Consider the following 14,656-nt stretch of genomic DNA (forward strand, 5'->3'; position numbering starts at 1 on the left):
CATCTTCTCTTGTTCCCAGTCTTAGACAGAAAGCATCCAGTCTTTCACCATTAAATATAATGTTAGCTGGGGTTTGTTCAGATATCTTTTGTCAGGTTAAGGGAGTTATCCTATATTCCTAGTTTGGTGAGTGTTTTCGTCATGAAAGAGTATTGGATTTTGAAATTCCTTTTTCTGCATCTATTGGGATGATCATGTGATTTTTTTGCTTATATTCTATTGATAGAACATATTACATTAATTGATTTTTGGATGTTAAGTCAACCTTGCATCCCTGGCATAAATCCCACTTGGTTATGATGTATAACTCTTTTTATATGTTGCCTGACTCAGCTTGCTAGTATTTGATTGAGAATTTATACATCCATATTCATAAGAGGTAGTGGTCTGTAGTTTTCTTTCCTTGTGGTGTCTTAGTCTGGTTTTAGTACAGAGTAGTACTGGCCTCACAAAATAAATTGGGAAGTGTTCCTTCCTCTTCTATATTTTTGGAAAAGATTGTGAATAATTGGTATTAATTATTCTGTAAATTTTTGGTAGAATTCATCTGTGAAACCATCTGGGCCTGTGCTACTCTTGGTGGGCAGTTTTTTCTCTTCACTTGTTATAGATCTATTCAGATTGTCTATTTCTTCTTGAGTCAATTTCAGTAGTTTGTGTTTTTCTAGAATTTGTCTATTTCATCTAATTTGTTGGTTTAACTGCTTATAGTATTTTCTTATAATTTTTTATATCTATAAGGTTGGTGGCCCCCCTTTAATTTCTGATGTTATTAATTTAAATCTTTCCTATTTTTTCTCAGTCAAGCTATCTAAAGTTTTGTCAGTTTTGTTGATCTTTTCAAAGAACAAGCATTTGGTTTCATTGATTTTCACTATTGTTTTTCTATTCCCTATTTCATTAATTTCTGCTCAATCTTTATTATTTCCTTACTTCAACTTGCTTTAGGTTTAGTTTGCCCTTCTTTTTCCAGTGCTTTAAGTTGGAAGGTTATGTAGTGTTTTGATACCTCTCTTCTTTTTTAGCATAGGTATTTAGTTATAAATGTCCCTCTAAGCACTGTGTTAGAGTGCATCCCATAAGTTTTGGTATATTATGCCTTAATTTTCATTCACATACAGGTATTTTCTGATTCCCTATTAATTTCTTCCTTGACCTGATTATTAAGGAGTGTTACTTAATTTCTACATCTTTGTGAGTTTTCCAACTTTTTTTGCTATTGGTTTTTAATTTCATTCCATTATAGTCAGAGAATATATTTTGCATTACTTCTGTCTTTTATAATTTTATTTAGGTCTGTTTTACAGCCAAGCATATGTTCTGTCCTGGAGAATGTTTCATATGTGCTTGAGAAGAATACAGTCCGTTGTTGTTGGGTGGAGGGTCCTATGGATGTCTGTTAGGTCTGTAGTGTTGCTCAAGTCTTCTACTTTCTGGTTGATTTGATCTTCTGTCTATTTGTTCTATCCATACTGAAGGTGTGGTATCGAAGTCTCCAGTTATTACTGTTGAATTGCATACTTCTCCCTTCACTGATGTCAATTTTTGCTTCATGTATTTTGGTGCTGTGTTATTTTGGCACTTATATGTTTAAAACCATTATATCCTCCTGATGGGAAGAACTTTAAAAAAAATCATTTTAAAATGTACATCTTTATCTGTAGCAAAATTTTGACTTATTTCTTCAAAAATCATTATCTATTTTTATTATTCAAACAAATCAGCCCACAAATAAATGCTTGATTGGAATTTTTGTATACGTTAACCAGTAAAGTGAAAGTAAAAAAACAAAGCTCTATCTTGGAACATGACTCAAAATGAGCAACTTCTTTGCTTTTAGATAGTGGAAGAATATGTCTTCAATTTTTTTGTGCTATGTACAGTGTCATGGCTATGGCCCTCCTGAGTTCTTCGAAAAGCCCTTTGCTAATTCCTATATGAAAAAGGGTTGCACTCTGGCTCCCCCTGCCAGAAATCCCACATCAGACTTGAGAGGCACACAGGGAGCTGAGATCAAGCTCTTCAATCAGAAATGTAAACAGATAAGGAAGAAGGAGGTGGTGATGTGCTTTCCATCAAAACACCCGCCCAGGTGTCAGATCTCCTGAGGCCACCCTCGTTTTGGGGAGCTACATACCCCCAGGAAGCCTAGGCAGAGACTAGAAGGATGTCCAATTAGTGGTCAGGTCACATTCACAGCAAGATAGCCCAGCTTTCCAGAAAACAAGAATAAATCACACTGTCCCTGTGATGTGACGCATCTATTTACAAAGGATTTAAGGTCAGGAAAACACGGGTGTGATCGTGGGCAAGCACAACATAAATCACATGATTGTTTGCTTACAGGGAAAGATACCTCTCCCAGTTACATGCTTGATGTGGCTGGAGAGGAAGAGCTCACATTTCCTACAAAACTGGACGCTGTTTTCACATCCCTTTGTTGTGACACATAAGCTATGGTTTAGGTTCCTTGAGATTCTTCTCTACACAGGAAAGTGTTCCCCATGTAGTCAAAGACTGATTTTGACCAAGAAGAAACAAGACATATTCTTTACCTCCATCGTCCAGTGCTTCTCATCCTTTCCTCTTTTAACCATTAATTCTAAAGTGCTACGAAAAACAGAAATTTAATGATATCCTAATGGTTAAGAGCAAGGTTAGAATCTGATGCCAGCACCTGCCAGGGGCATGACTTTGGAAAAGTTCCTTAACTCTCAAGGCCTCAGTTTCCTTACCTGTTAGTGGGGATAAAATAGTACCTGTCTCTCAGTCATGGCTGTCAGGAGTAAATGAACGAACGCATGTGATGTGCTCAGAACAGTGCCTTGTACACAGCAAGTGCTCAAAGAAGTTTGCAATCCTCACCACCATCATCATCACGCAGCAGTTAGCATTAGTTTGGCATAAAAATATTAAAGAGCACATTTCCATCTCATGTTTGAACATATATCAAAATGAACTAAATATATAACTTTTATGAAATTTTCCACCTAAATTTCTAATTCTTGGCAATACGAAGTAGGACAAATATTTTAATTCACTCCATACTGAAACACAGCAGGACCCTATGGGGCCTGTCCAGGACCACCTCCCCCTCTGCCCAAATACCCTCCGCCTGCCTTCTGTCTGCAGAAGAACTTTGGTCAAAGAATAAATTTAATCAGAGAAGTGAGAAAATGCAGGAGCAAAGGAGAACAGTCAAACAAGACCAAATAATAATAGTTTAGTCATTAAGCAAAGTCAAGGACCTTTAGTTCCTCCTTAAGGGATATAGATAATATTCTGAGCCATATCCTGTGAGCTGTCTTGTAGGTACTGAAACCCACACCAGGTGGAAGAAGTTAACTACATGAGGACCAGACTGTAGCCATGACATAAGCTGCCGCAATTCTGAGAACTGTCCTCAAGGAAATGGGAATAATCCGACCCTGGAACTGAAGATGAACTGTACTGAAAACAATCAAGATGACACTGGTCAGACCACTGATGACCAATTTCAAGATGACTGTCAGAGCTGACTGTGCTGTTTCTGCATGCGGCCCCCTCCCTCAGCCTATAAAAGCTCTTGTCCCCTGATCAGCAGGGTTGAATTGGCCTTTGGACATGAGTCCCCTTCTCCCCCAGTTGCCAGCCTCCAAAATAAAGCAAACTTTCCTTTCCACCAACCTTGCCTCTCAAGTATTGGCTTTTGAGTGGTGAGCAGCCAGACCCAACTTTCGGCAACAATACTACGGTGAAGGAGGATATATTTGTTTCCTTTATAATAAAATTATTACCCAACTATATTAAAATTAAAAACAAGGACAAGAATGCATGTTCACTGTGGCCGTGCCTGTGACAACAAAACAATGGAGATGGCCAGACCGCCTCTTGGTGCAGGTAAATACAGTGACTATGGGGAAATACACACAGCCGCCAGAAGAATGAGGGGCTCCCTGAATATACTTCCATGGTAATGTCTCAAGATAATATCACTGAGCAGGGAAAACGCCACAGAAAAAAAGTATACGGTATAAGCGTGTTTAAAAATAAAACTGTATGTTTGTGAATGTACAACACGCACACCCACATGTACGTAAACATATACGCATATACGAGGGTCTGAACACATCTCATCCTAAAGGGATCACAGGTGTGATGGGAGTGGCAGGCAGACAGTGAGAGGGGAGACGTCCAGTTTTATTCCAATTCATGTATCACCTGCATCTTTTCCAATGAGAATCTATTATTTCATATTAAAAAAAAAGGAAACAACAACAAAAAAGCACCTTTTCCGTTAAAACAATGTACTTATCAACACACGATGCATTATATTATATTGATCTGCATCTGAAAAGCATTCTGTTAGGCTTTCATTTTAAAAACACTGTAAGAATGTGAAAGTAAATCCCAAACTTCTGCAGGATGAATTGAAAGAATTAGGTCATAACTGAAAACAGATTTTTAAACAAATTTTTGATGCTGTGCAATATTTCATTGTACCAGCAGTCGTAAATTAAACAAAACACGATGTGGCATTTAAAAAGACATTTGAAAACCCATAATGGTTTTAATTGTCATTAACCTAAAACGGCATGTTTACTTAAAACCCCCAGATAATGTTTTACCTTCCTGTAGGGCTCTTAGGAAAAGAACGGCTGGGATACACTCGCTGATTCACTCACAGGCCAGGATAGCACCCAGCCCTGGATGTGGCCTTGTTCCTTGTGGGGTTCTGCCAAGTAGGGAATGATGGGAAATGCCAGTACTCGGAGGAAAACTGACGGGATGCCAAGAGAACTACAGCAGCTGGGAGCCCCTCCGATAAGGGGATGGGGGGAGGCCCTTCCCTGGAGGTACTGACACCAGCTGGGACCTGGGATCCTTTGCTACAGTGCTTGCACCTGGACAAACGTCTCTTTGAGCAACAAAATATAAAGAAACTATATGGGACTAAAAATAACTGCGTGCATGTGCAGCTGGGGTAAATTCTGGACAACAAGATACAAAGAAACCAACAAGCCCAACTGTCACTTCTGAAGGGACAGGCGCAAAAGCCCATGTAAGGAGCCAGTTCACCAGCCTCTCAGGGAGCGAGTTAGCAATGGAACTTATTATTTGTTCTCCCTTCCCCTGCTGCAGCAGGGGCCCCAATAAAGCTTGCCTGAATTCCTTGTCTGGCCTCTGATCAATTTTGATTAAGGAGGCCAAGAACCCTGGTCAATAACTGTACCACCTACTCTGGAATCCCACAACAGGAGCAAAAGCCACTCAGTATTTGTTGAGTTATGAATGTGCACAAAGGGTCATCTTCTCTGCCATGTTTATTTTAGCAAAAGACTTGAAACATCCCTAACTGATCCTTCATTAAGTGGTGGTTAAACAAATTATCATCCATCCATCCATCCGTCTGTCTGTCCATCTATCCATCCATCCATTTATCCATCCATCCATCCATCCAACCGTCCATCCGTCCATCTACCCAGGGCTCTCTATTTAACAGCTGGAAAGGGCTCCAAGGGCTGATGTACAAATGTCACCAAGCCACAGGGTTGGCTGACAAAAGGGATGTGAATAACGGTAGGCAGAAGAGACATGTGTGTAAGAATGGTAACACAACACTAATATGCACAGAAAGTATCTGGCTACCAAAAACTTTCTGAAGGGGATGCTAGGAGTGTGGAATTGAAAAGAGACCTCATAATTATAATAATTTATATATAATAAATTATTATGTATAATAAAAATTAGTTAACTTTTAATTATGCAGAGGAAAAAGACACACAGATATGGAAATGTACTAGATACACTAAAGAAAAACAAAAACTGCACTGAAGGATTTATAAAAATAATTTGGATAAAACCAAAGCATGCACAGTGTGCCTGAAAGAGAAAACATGATGTTGTCAACGTGTCCATTCTCCACCAAATTAATCTACAATTTTAATATGATTCCCATTGAAATTTCAAATTGATTCCTTTGAGTCTTGAAAAAAAAAATTTCAAAACTCATCTGGAAGACTAAACTTCTAAAAACAGGCAAGAACTTTTTTAAGAAGTAGATTCAAGTCTGGGATGGGGGTGGGGTAGGGCTTGCCCTACCAGTTATAAAAATATAGAGTTAAGGTAATACAAGTGGTGCTGTTCTGTGTATAGCACAGGGGATATAGCCAACATTTTATAATAACTGCAAATGGAGTATAATCTGTAAAAACATTGAATCATTATGTTGTATAGCTGAAACTAATATAATACTGTAAATCAACTACACTTCAATTTCTTAAAAAAAGGTAGTACTGTTCTGGAATATGAATAAACAGACATGGGAATGGAACAGAATGAAAAGTCCAGAGATAGGCAAACAGTCACATCTGTATGTGTGTGTGCATACCTATGATAATGCGGTCAGAGTAGATACCGGCTCTCTTATTATTATTATTTTTTTTTGTGGTACGTTGGTCCCTCACTGCTGTGGCCTCTCCCGTTGCGGAGCACAGGCTCCGGACACACAGGCTCAGCGGCCATGGCTCATGGGCCCAGCCGCTCCGCGGCATGTGGGATCTTCCCAGACCGGGGCACGAACCCATGTCCCCTGCATTGGCAGGCGGACTCTCAACCACTGCGCCACCAGGGAAGCCCCCGGCTCTCTTTTTGACTATCCAGCATACATTCCTGCCTTCCTTCCCTCAACCCTTCCTAACACTACCTTAGTTTGGAGGATTATCTCTTGGATTCCACTGGTGGGACAGCTAAGCAGATTTTTTCTTACCCTGGCCAATCAAAATGCTCCCGCCCTGGACTCTGACTCTAGGACCAACGGACAAAGAGGTTAAGAACCACGGGAACTGTTCACTCCTGCGGAACTGCATCCTGAGGAATTCAGGGTTCCCACTGCAGACCCCCACTCTGGGTCAGGCTTTTGCAGCCACAGAAGCTCTTTTGGAACCAGCCAGTTTCCAGGCTTAATCTCTAACCCCTTGGATATTCAATAGGTCCCACCATCTCTCTAATAAATGGCCTTTGGCTTTGTCAGTTTTTGTAACTTGCTACCAAAGGACTCAATGTTCAGGTGGCATTTCATATCATCAGGGAAATGTTAGGTTACTCAGGTAATAGTTTTAGGAAAGCTAGCTACCCATTTTAGAGGAAAAGGTTAAATTCATCAAATAAATTCAAGGATATTAAAGAGTTAATTATAAAAAAAAAAAAGCACACCAGGGGAAATTATTGGGGTAACATGATCTTAGGAAGGAAAAGGTCTTTTTATTGGTTCCAAGGTAAGACCACGAAGGAAAACTTTAACAGCTTTGAATACACAAAAATTAAAAATTTTTCTATGTGAAAAATAAAGGGCAAATAACAATCCAGAAATATATCTGACCATATAAGCTGCAGGACTCAAAACCATAATATACAAAGAGCTCTTGCAAATAAATAACTGTTAAATCTAAAAATGGGTAAAGGTCCCAGTCAAATCACAGAAGAAAAAGAAATATAAATGGCGCATATATAAATATATAAAATATATGTAATATATAAATAAAAAATTGCATATAATTATATATAATTACATCTTTCCCATCCTTTCATGCAGCATACAGTATAGGAAAACAGGGTCTGAGATTAATACCAGGAGAAGTCAACCTTTCAAGACTGGGCATTTGCCTTTCTTTTGGATCTGGACCTCCAGGCACTTTCACTTCTTGTCACCCCAGTCACTCTGTCTCGGAAAATTGCAATCAGAGAAAAAAATGGCTAATCCTGTGTAGGTTGCCAGATTTTACCATATTCACCACATTTAGTACTTAGGAAAAGAGAGGCTACCAAGTTACGAACAGAAGTTAGCAAGTCGCCCTTTCTGTTGGTGATGGGGCTCCAGGTTGTGTCAGTTCTTGGTAGTCCTGGGGAAATACTGCACTACAGCGAGGATACTGTGTATATCATATTGGGATGAAATATGATCAGTGTGAGCTCGCCCACACTGAACAGAAAATAACAAGACTAAGCTCTCCGTTTTGGGGACTCAGTAGGTGTTTCAGCACTCACCTTACACTAGACTTGCTGGCCTTGGTAGATGAGGAATGTAAAGGGCAGCAGCTCCCCTTTGAACCCGATGGCATGGCTACAAGAAACGTAGGCACTGCCCCGCTACAGAAAAGCTTCAGGTAGTTCAGCATAGCCCCTGACCTCTCAGAAATCATGGCCACAGGTTGGCAAGTACATGGGCAGCTATGAGGGGCATGGCTCTAAAGGTAGCCTTGTGCCTTCTCTAAGTTAAAGAAACAAACACCAGCACCCCCATACCCAGCAGCCAGGGTCACATCAGGGGTCACACTGCACCTGTACTGAACGTCATGGGACACGCTCTGATTTCTGTACCAGCCACACGCATATGTTACCGAAGCAGGAGCCAAGTTATGATAAGGAATGATGGTTACATTCAACAAACCAAAATGACTCCCTACCATGTCCATAGCACATCATCTACGGTTTTCCTAGATTGAAAAGGCAGTTCTCTTTTTTAACTGAAAAATAAGAACTAAATTGTTTGGATGCACTCATTATCAAGCTTATATGTATCTCGGCACTTAAAATCTTACCAAAAACTTACAAAATTGATTTTTAAAAATTCAGTGGAGACAAAAATCAATGCAACAAATATTAAAATAAAATCGTTACTAAAGACATTTATTTTAAAATAGCATTACACTAATATACTATTAGTAACTGACTTATGAGTAGAACCAGTTTTAATTTGGGAGAATTTTAAAAAGTGAATCAACATTAATTCCTTAACACTAAAACATCAGAATAAATCCAAGGATACAATAAAATTATTTTTGAAATCACTTTCATTCAAAATCAAAGCCTATGCCCTTTATCAAAAGGTCTGCATTTCATTACTCACCAACTGACAGCCTTCTAGGGAGTTGACTAGCTGAGCGTTCTGACAGGAGAGAATTGAACCAGCCAAATTCAGCATTACACATACTGCAGAGAGCAGCATGAAAAAGGTAATCTGGAAACAAACCAAACAAGAAATTGATTATTCACTTGGAGAGACTCGAAGGAAAAATTATTTGGCTTTCAAAAAGCTTTCAGATGATCCAGTAATTATATGAATAACATTTCTATGTTTTCAAGGAAAGTATTATTAAAATTTCAAATTCATATTACCTTAAATAAAAAAGGTAAAGTCTCTGAAAAGCCATAGCCAGCAACCATGATTTTATTTGAAATATACTGTAAAATATTTTAGAAGCTAAACTTGAAAATACTATGCATTCTACAGTCTCAAAATAGTGTTATGTAGTCTCAGAAATAACAAGTAATAAATTACTAAAAAGAAATCAAGTGAAAGATGTTTATTTATTAGAATGTCTTTAAGTTTATTTCTTTTAATTTTTGTTATGGAAAATTTCATGCATATGCAAAACCAGAGGAAACAGTATAACAACGCCCCGCATACCCATCTCCCAGCCTGTAAATGTACTCCATATTTATTGAAAAAAATCATCATGTAAGTGGACCATGCAGTTCAAACCTGTGCTGTTCAAGGGTCAACTGTATATATTATTCATATATTAAACATTATATTGTATTAACTAGACAACGGCACAATAGCCACAAACTCTTGACACCTCTGGGAAGGGTGAAAAGATGCAAGGGCTTGATCTGGTCTGTAATGTTTTCTACTTTAAAATTTGAAACAAAATGGAAATCTACCGATGGTAAATTATTAACATCTCTACAAGAAAAGTGTGGGGAAAACATGTGCCTCAGATATAACTGACACTGCATAGTGCATAATGATATTTTCTGCCCCATACAGATGAAAATCCCAGCATTAGAACACCCCAGAGGGGAAAGCGGTCATTGAGTAAGCAGAATGCATTTAACAAACCAAGAAATGCCTTTAAGGACCAACTATATTCACTGATAAAATAAATGCAAATTCCAGTTCAACAGAATAAAGTAAAACCCAGTCATCTAACCCATTGCTCCACACCACCACATACCCACCAGATTCTTCTAGATGACTCTAGTCCAGGGTTGATCAACCCACATTTTTCTTTTTTTAAGTATTTACCTCATTTCATGATTAATTTGCAGTACCTTCCCCCCAAACAATCATACTTATTCACCTGCTGAATAATTAACAGTTGAACTTCTGTATATAAACAGCATTTTGCCAGAGGCTATGGAGAAATACAAGGAAAGGCCACTATACCAGCTTTTCTTCAGGCTCATTTAATCCATACAACTAACTATGATATAATTATTGTTTTTCCCATTTTACACATAAAGAAATTGAGATTAAGGGAGCTTAAAACGTATGCCAAATCACCATGTTGCCATAGCATGAGCCGTAATTTGAATTCAGTCTATCAGACAACCTCGAAACCCCATATGCTATTCACTACACTACAGAGACCTCTCCAACCTGGGGTAGATCTTACTTTCTGCTCTTACTGTTTACATGGGCTCTACTCACCATAAACCATGAGTTATGTTTTTCCATAAAACCATACAACAGAGTCAGACTAGAACAGTCGTATTTTTGAACCAGTAATTCCAATTCGAGGAATGATTTAGAACAAGATAATGAAAGAAAACCTTAAAAAAAATTTTTTAACTGCTCCAGACCAAGAATAAACAAATTTAAACAAATTTTAAGGAACAAAGTAACAACTAAAATCCCCCACAGCCCCGGACTGTGCCAAGATCTCTAGGTATACTTCCCTATCTAATTATCACACTACCACACACAACAACATGCATCATCAACCCATTTTACACGTGAGGAAAGGTCTGTATACAACCTAACCTGCTTAAATTCCTACAGCCAGTTATGCAGAGGGAGGCTCTGATCCCACGTAGTCTGATTCTCAAGTAGGTATGGTTAATCATTAACACTTTTCTGTGACCCACAGAAAGAAATATATTTTACATCATGATCCAATATGCACACACACATAAAAATAGAGCAACTTCCACAAAACACTATTTACCTGAATGATACGTGGTAAAAATTTTTTTTTTGTTAAGATGCTGTTTTTCAGTAATGAAATCTTCTCATGACTTACAGTTAAAATAAGTGCACAATGCTTACTTGCTTCAAAAATACAGTGTTTATTATAACTATAGTAAAAAAAACCAAAAAAAACAAAACCCCCCAAAAAAAACCCAGAAAAAAAAGGAACTAAATGGTCAGCCACACAAAAACTTATGTGGAAAAAATACAATGCATACATTGCTTAGAATGACTCATAACACTTATACACATGGGAAATATGTTTTTAAAATGGCTATGCCATAAATAGAGATATAGGCAGTTACATTTTAGTTTTCAATTTATAGACTTTTATTTTTCCTTACAGAGTTGAGTAGTCCAGAGGCCAGACAAGAGCCACTTCGTTTTATTTCCCTGGTAGGAAAGCAACTTACTGACGTGTTCTTTCTTTTAAATGTCTATTTCCATAACATGGTACAAAACTTTCCAATTCGCTTTATAAAGCTAGCAAGATTTTATATACCAATAAAAAAAATACAGACAGTAAGACAAACCAAAACAAAATAAATCATCCCCTAATATTTTTATAAATGAAAATTCGGAACCAAAGTGACTTATAATATCACAAGAAGAAAAGATTGCAAACACATCCTAAAACTATTACACACATTTAAGGGTTACAGCAAGATGCTCCCTCCCACCCCCAGCCCTTCCCCAGGGTCTCTCCGAGTCTGCCTCAGGTTTCAAGAGGAAGGGGCTGGGGTTGGGGCCGTGCCCCCGGTCTGGGGTCTGGCCCTGGCCTCCTCCTCCGCCAAAGCCTCACAGTACTGCGCCGGCCAGTCCCTGGGATCCTGATTGTGGACTTTGGCCACGAACTTGAGCACCTTCATCTTGCTGGTCTCCAGGTTGGTGCGCGGGCCCCACTGGAGCTCGTAGTCCACGGGGTCCGTGTGCGGGATGCGCCGGTACTCCAAGTACCGCTGCCGCACGAAGTCCTCGGTGATGAGCTTCTTTGGGTCCCCGAAGATGAGGTGCTTCTTGGTGGGGTGCACCCCGAGGCGCCGCAGGAAGTCCCAGACCTCGGTCTCCTTGATGCTGTTGCCCTTCATGAAGATAAGCCCCAGCACGATCATGAGCAGCCCGGTGGTGGGAGTGCCCTGGTCGCCGCGCATCTCCGCGTCCTCCTCCACCGGCTCCAGTGTGTTGACCAGGATGTAGGTGTTACTCCGGGGCTCCAGCTCCACCAGCCGGTACCCGAACACGTACTCCAGGCGCTCGGCCGCCCGCCGCAGCAGCTCCGGGAGCACGTCCTTGTAGTCCCCGACCACGTGCCGCAGGATGTCGGTGCGACGGATCGGGATCTTCCTCTGGTCCTTGATCAGCAGGAACTGCACCAGCTCCGCCACCTTCAGCTCCAGCTGCTTCTGCGACCGCGGCCCCGGCGCGGGGGGAGCCTCGGCCCGCCGGCCGCCCTGCGACGCGGCGCCGCCCGGCCCGCGGGACGTGCTCGGGGCCTCCTCGCCGCCGCTGCCCAGCTCGGCCTGGGTGCCGGCGTGGCCCCGGCTCTTCGGCTTTTGCGACATGTCGCGGCGGCGGGTCCCGCGCTACGCGGACACCCCGTAACTAGCGGCTGAGGGGATGAGGGTCTGCGCGCAGCTCCTCCTGGCGGCCCTGGGCGGGGCCGGAGAGGGCGCGGTTGCGTCACAGAGGCTGCGCTCTGCGTCAGGGGGCTGCGCGGTTGCGTCACGGAGGCTGCGCGCTACGTCATCGAGGCCGCGCCGTGTCTGGGGGGTCGGTCTGGTTTGGCCGGCGGTTGCGCGGTGGCGGCGTCTCCGCGCAACCCTGCGGGTCCCAGCCGTGTGTTTTATTAGAATTAAGTGTCGTCCTTACGAAACCCTGAAGATAGAGAACAGGAAGCAAAGGTCCTGAGCGAGTGTGCGGCTCAGCTCAGGACCGCACAGCTCAGACCAGATCCGTAGAAAGTGAGTATCGAGAGCTCTGAAATCGGGACTGTTTGTAGGTGGAGGAGACTCCCAGGAAGAACGTGGGAGAAAAATAAGGCTAAGAGCGTGGAAGGGAAGTAAAAGCATTTCTTTCCCCACAAAACTGGGCATAAAAAGGATAAAAGACCCTGAGGACTAGTTTGCCGTCGCCAGCCGCACCCCCCTCCAACCATTTCCTACCAGTAACTTTCTCTAAAGCCCCTGAGTCTGTTTAGAAAGAATGGTAAAGGCAGCCTTGCCTCGCAAGCAGGGCTTTCCCCATCTTTTCACCATTTTAGCATTGATACTCTGTGCATAATAAACTCCAGCCGGACAGCTGCGTCAAAGCCATCCCAGAAAGCACATTTTAGTTAGGTCCGGTGAGTTTATCTTTTGGAAAGCACATGCTCATGGAAATTGCCTGGGCCCACACCACAATTTTTGCAGAAATGGCTAAGAGAACGCTACCAACAGAGAAACGTGCTCTTTCAAGAGATTACCGTTTAATTTTGGGCATCCCTGATCAAGAACTGCAATCATGTGAATCTCTTAAATGTCTTAATATATCAGCCTTAGGACTCAATGAGAAAGAAATGAGAAAGAAAAGAGAACCCAAGGGTATCATCCCTCATAATCTGTGACGTGCACTTTATATAAATAGATACATTTTTAAATTGTGCAACTCTAATAGCCAATGTGAGTCATTCCATTAACTCATACCATTTGCAGTCTGCTGCCATTACTTCCACAGAGCTCAGCAAATGTGTTCCTTTTGTATTAACTTACTTGCAAAGAAGAAACTGAATTTACCTCTCTTTTTTAAAAAAATATATTTTATTTACTTATTTTTGGCTACATTGGGTCTTCGATGTGGTGAGCGGGCTTTCTCTAGTTGCGGTGAGAGGAGGCCACTCTTCATTGTGGTGTGCAGGCTTCTCACTGCAGTGGCCTCTCGTTGCACAGCACAGGCTCTAGGCACGTGGGCTCCAGTAGTTGTGGCACATGTGCTCATTAGTTGTGGTGCACGGGCTTAGTTGCTCCACGGCATGTGGGATCTTCCCGAACCAGGGCTCAAACCCGTGTACCCTGCATTGGCAGGCGGATTCTTAACCACTGCGCCACCAGGGAAGCCCCCTCATTGTAATTCTGATTTGCATTTCTCTGATGATTAGTGATGTTATGCATCTTTTCATGTGCCTCTTGGCCATCTGTATGTCTTCTTTGGAGAAATGTCTATTTAGGTCTTCTGTCCATTTTTTGATTGGGTTATTTGTTTTTTTAATACTGAGCTGCATGAGCTGTTTGCATATTTTGGAGATTAATCCTTTGTCCATTGATTCGTTTGCAATTATTTTCTCCCATTCTGAGGGTTGCCTTTTCCTCTTATTTATGGTTTCTTCTGCTGTGCAGAACTTTTAAGGTTCATTAGGTACCATTTGTTTGTTTTTATTTCCATTACTCTAGAAGGTGGATCAAAAAAGATCTTGCTGTGATTTACATCAAGGAGTGTTTTTCCTATGTTTTCCTCTAAGAGTTTTATAGTGTCCAGTCTTACATTTAGGTCTTTTAGTCCATTTTTAGTTTATTTTTGTGTATGGTGTTAGGGAGTGTTCTAATTTCGTTCTTTCACAGGTAGCTGTCCAGTTTTCCCAGCACCACTTATGATGAGACTCTCTTTTCT

At 41.1% G+C, this 14,656-nt stretch overlaps 2 protein-coding genes across 3 annotated transcripts in view; both read right to left on the reverse strand.

Annotated features, from left to right (window-relative positions):
- Positions 1 to 14,656, reverse strand: part of ENTREP2 (endosomal transmembrane epsin interactor 2) — a 358,647-nt gene that overhangs the window by 93,113 nt on the left and 250,878 nt on the right. For both annotated transcript variants that reach the window (XM_073801484.1, XM_073801483.1), the window contains exon 3: positions 8,888 to 8,998. In XM_073801484.1, coding sequence (XP_073657585.1) covers positions 8,888 to 8,998 — 111 coding nt within the window. The remainder of the gene's footprint in view (positions 1 to 8,887; positions 8,999 to 14,656) is intronic.
- NSMCE3 (NSE3 homolog, SMC5-SMC6 complex component) lies at positions 11,093 to 12,684 on the reverse strand. Its single transcript, XM_004319255.4, has one exon. It carries the CDS (start codon positions 12,574 to 12,576, stop codon positions 11,737 to 11,739), a length of 840 nt encoding a protein of 279 aa, XP_004319303.1. The 5' UTR covers positions 12,577 to 12,684; the 3' UTR covers positions 11,093 to 11,736.

This window comes from Tursiops truncatus, chromosome 2 (genome assembly GCF_011762595.2).
Source record: "Tursiops truncatus isolate mTurTru1 chromosome 2, mTurTru1.mat.Y, whole genome shotgun sequence".
Taxonomy (NCBI): domain Eukaryota; kingdom Metazoa; phylum Chordata; class Mammalia; order Artiodactyla; family Delphinidae; genus Tursiops; species Tursiops truncatus.

Excerpts from the sequence above, each read along its gene's own strand:
- NSMCE3 (XM_004319255.4), bottom strand. The coding sequence starts at position 12,576 with ATGTCGCAAAAGCCGAAGAGCCGGGGCCACGCCGGCACCCAGGCCGAG.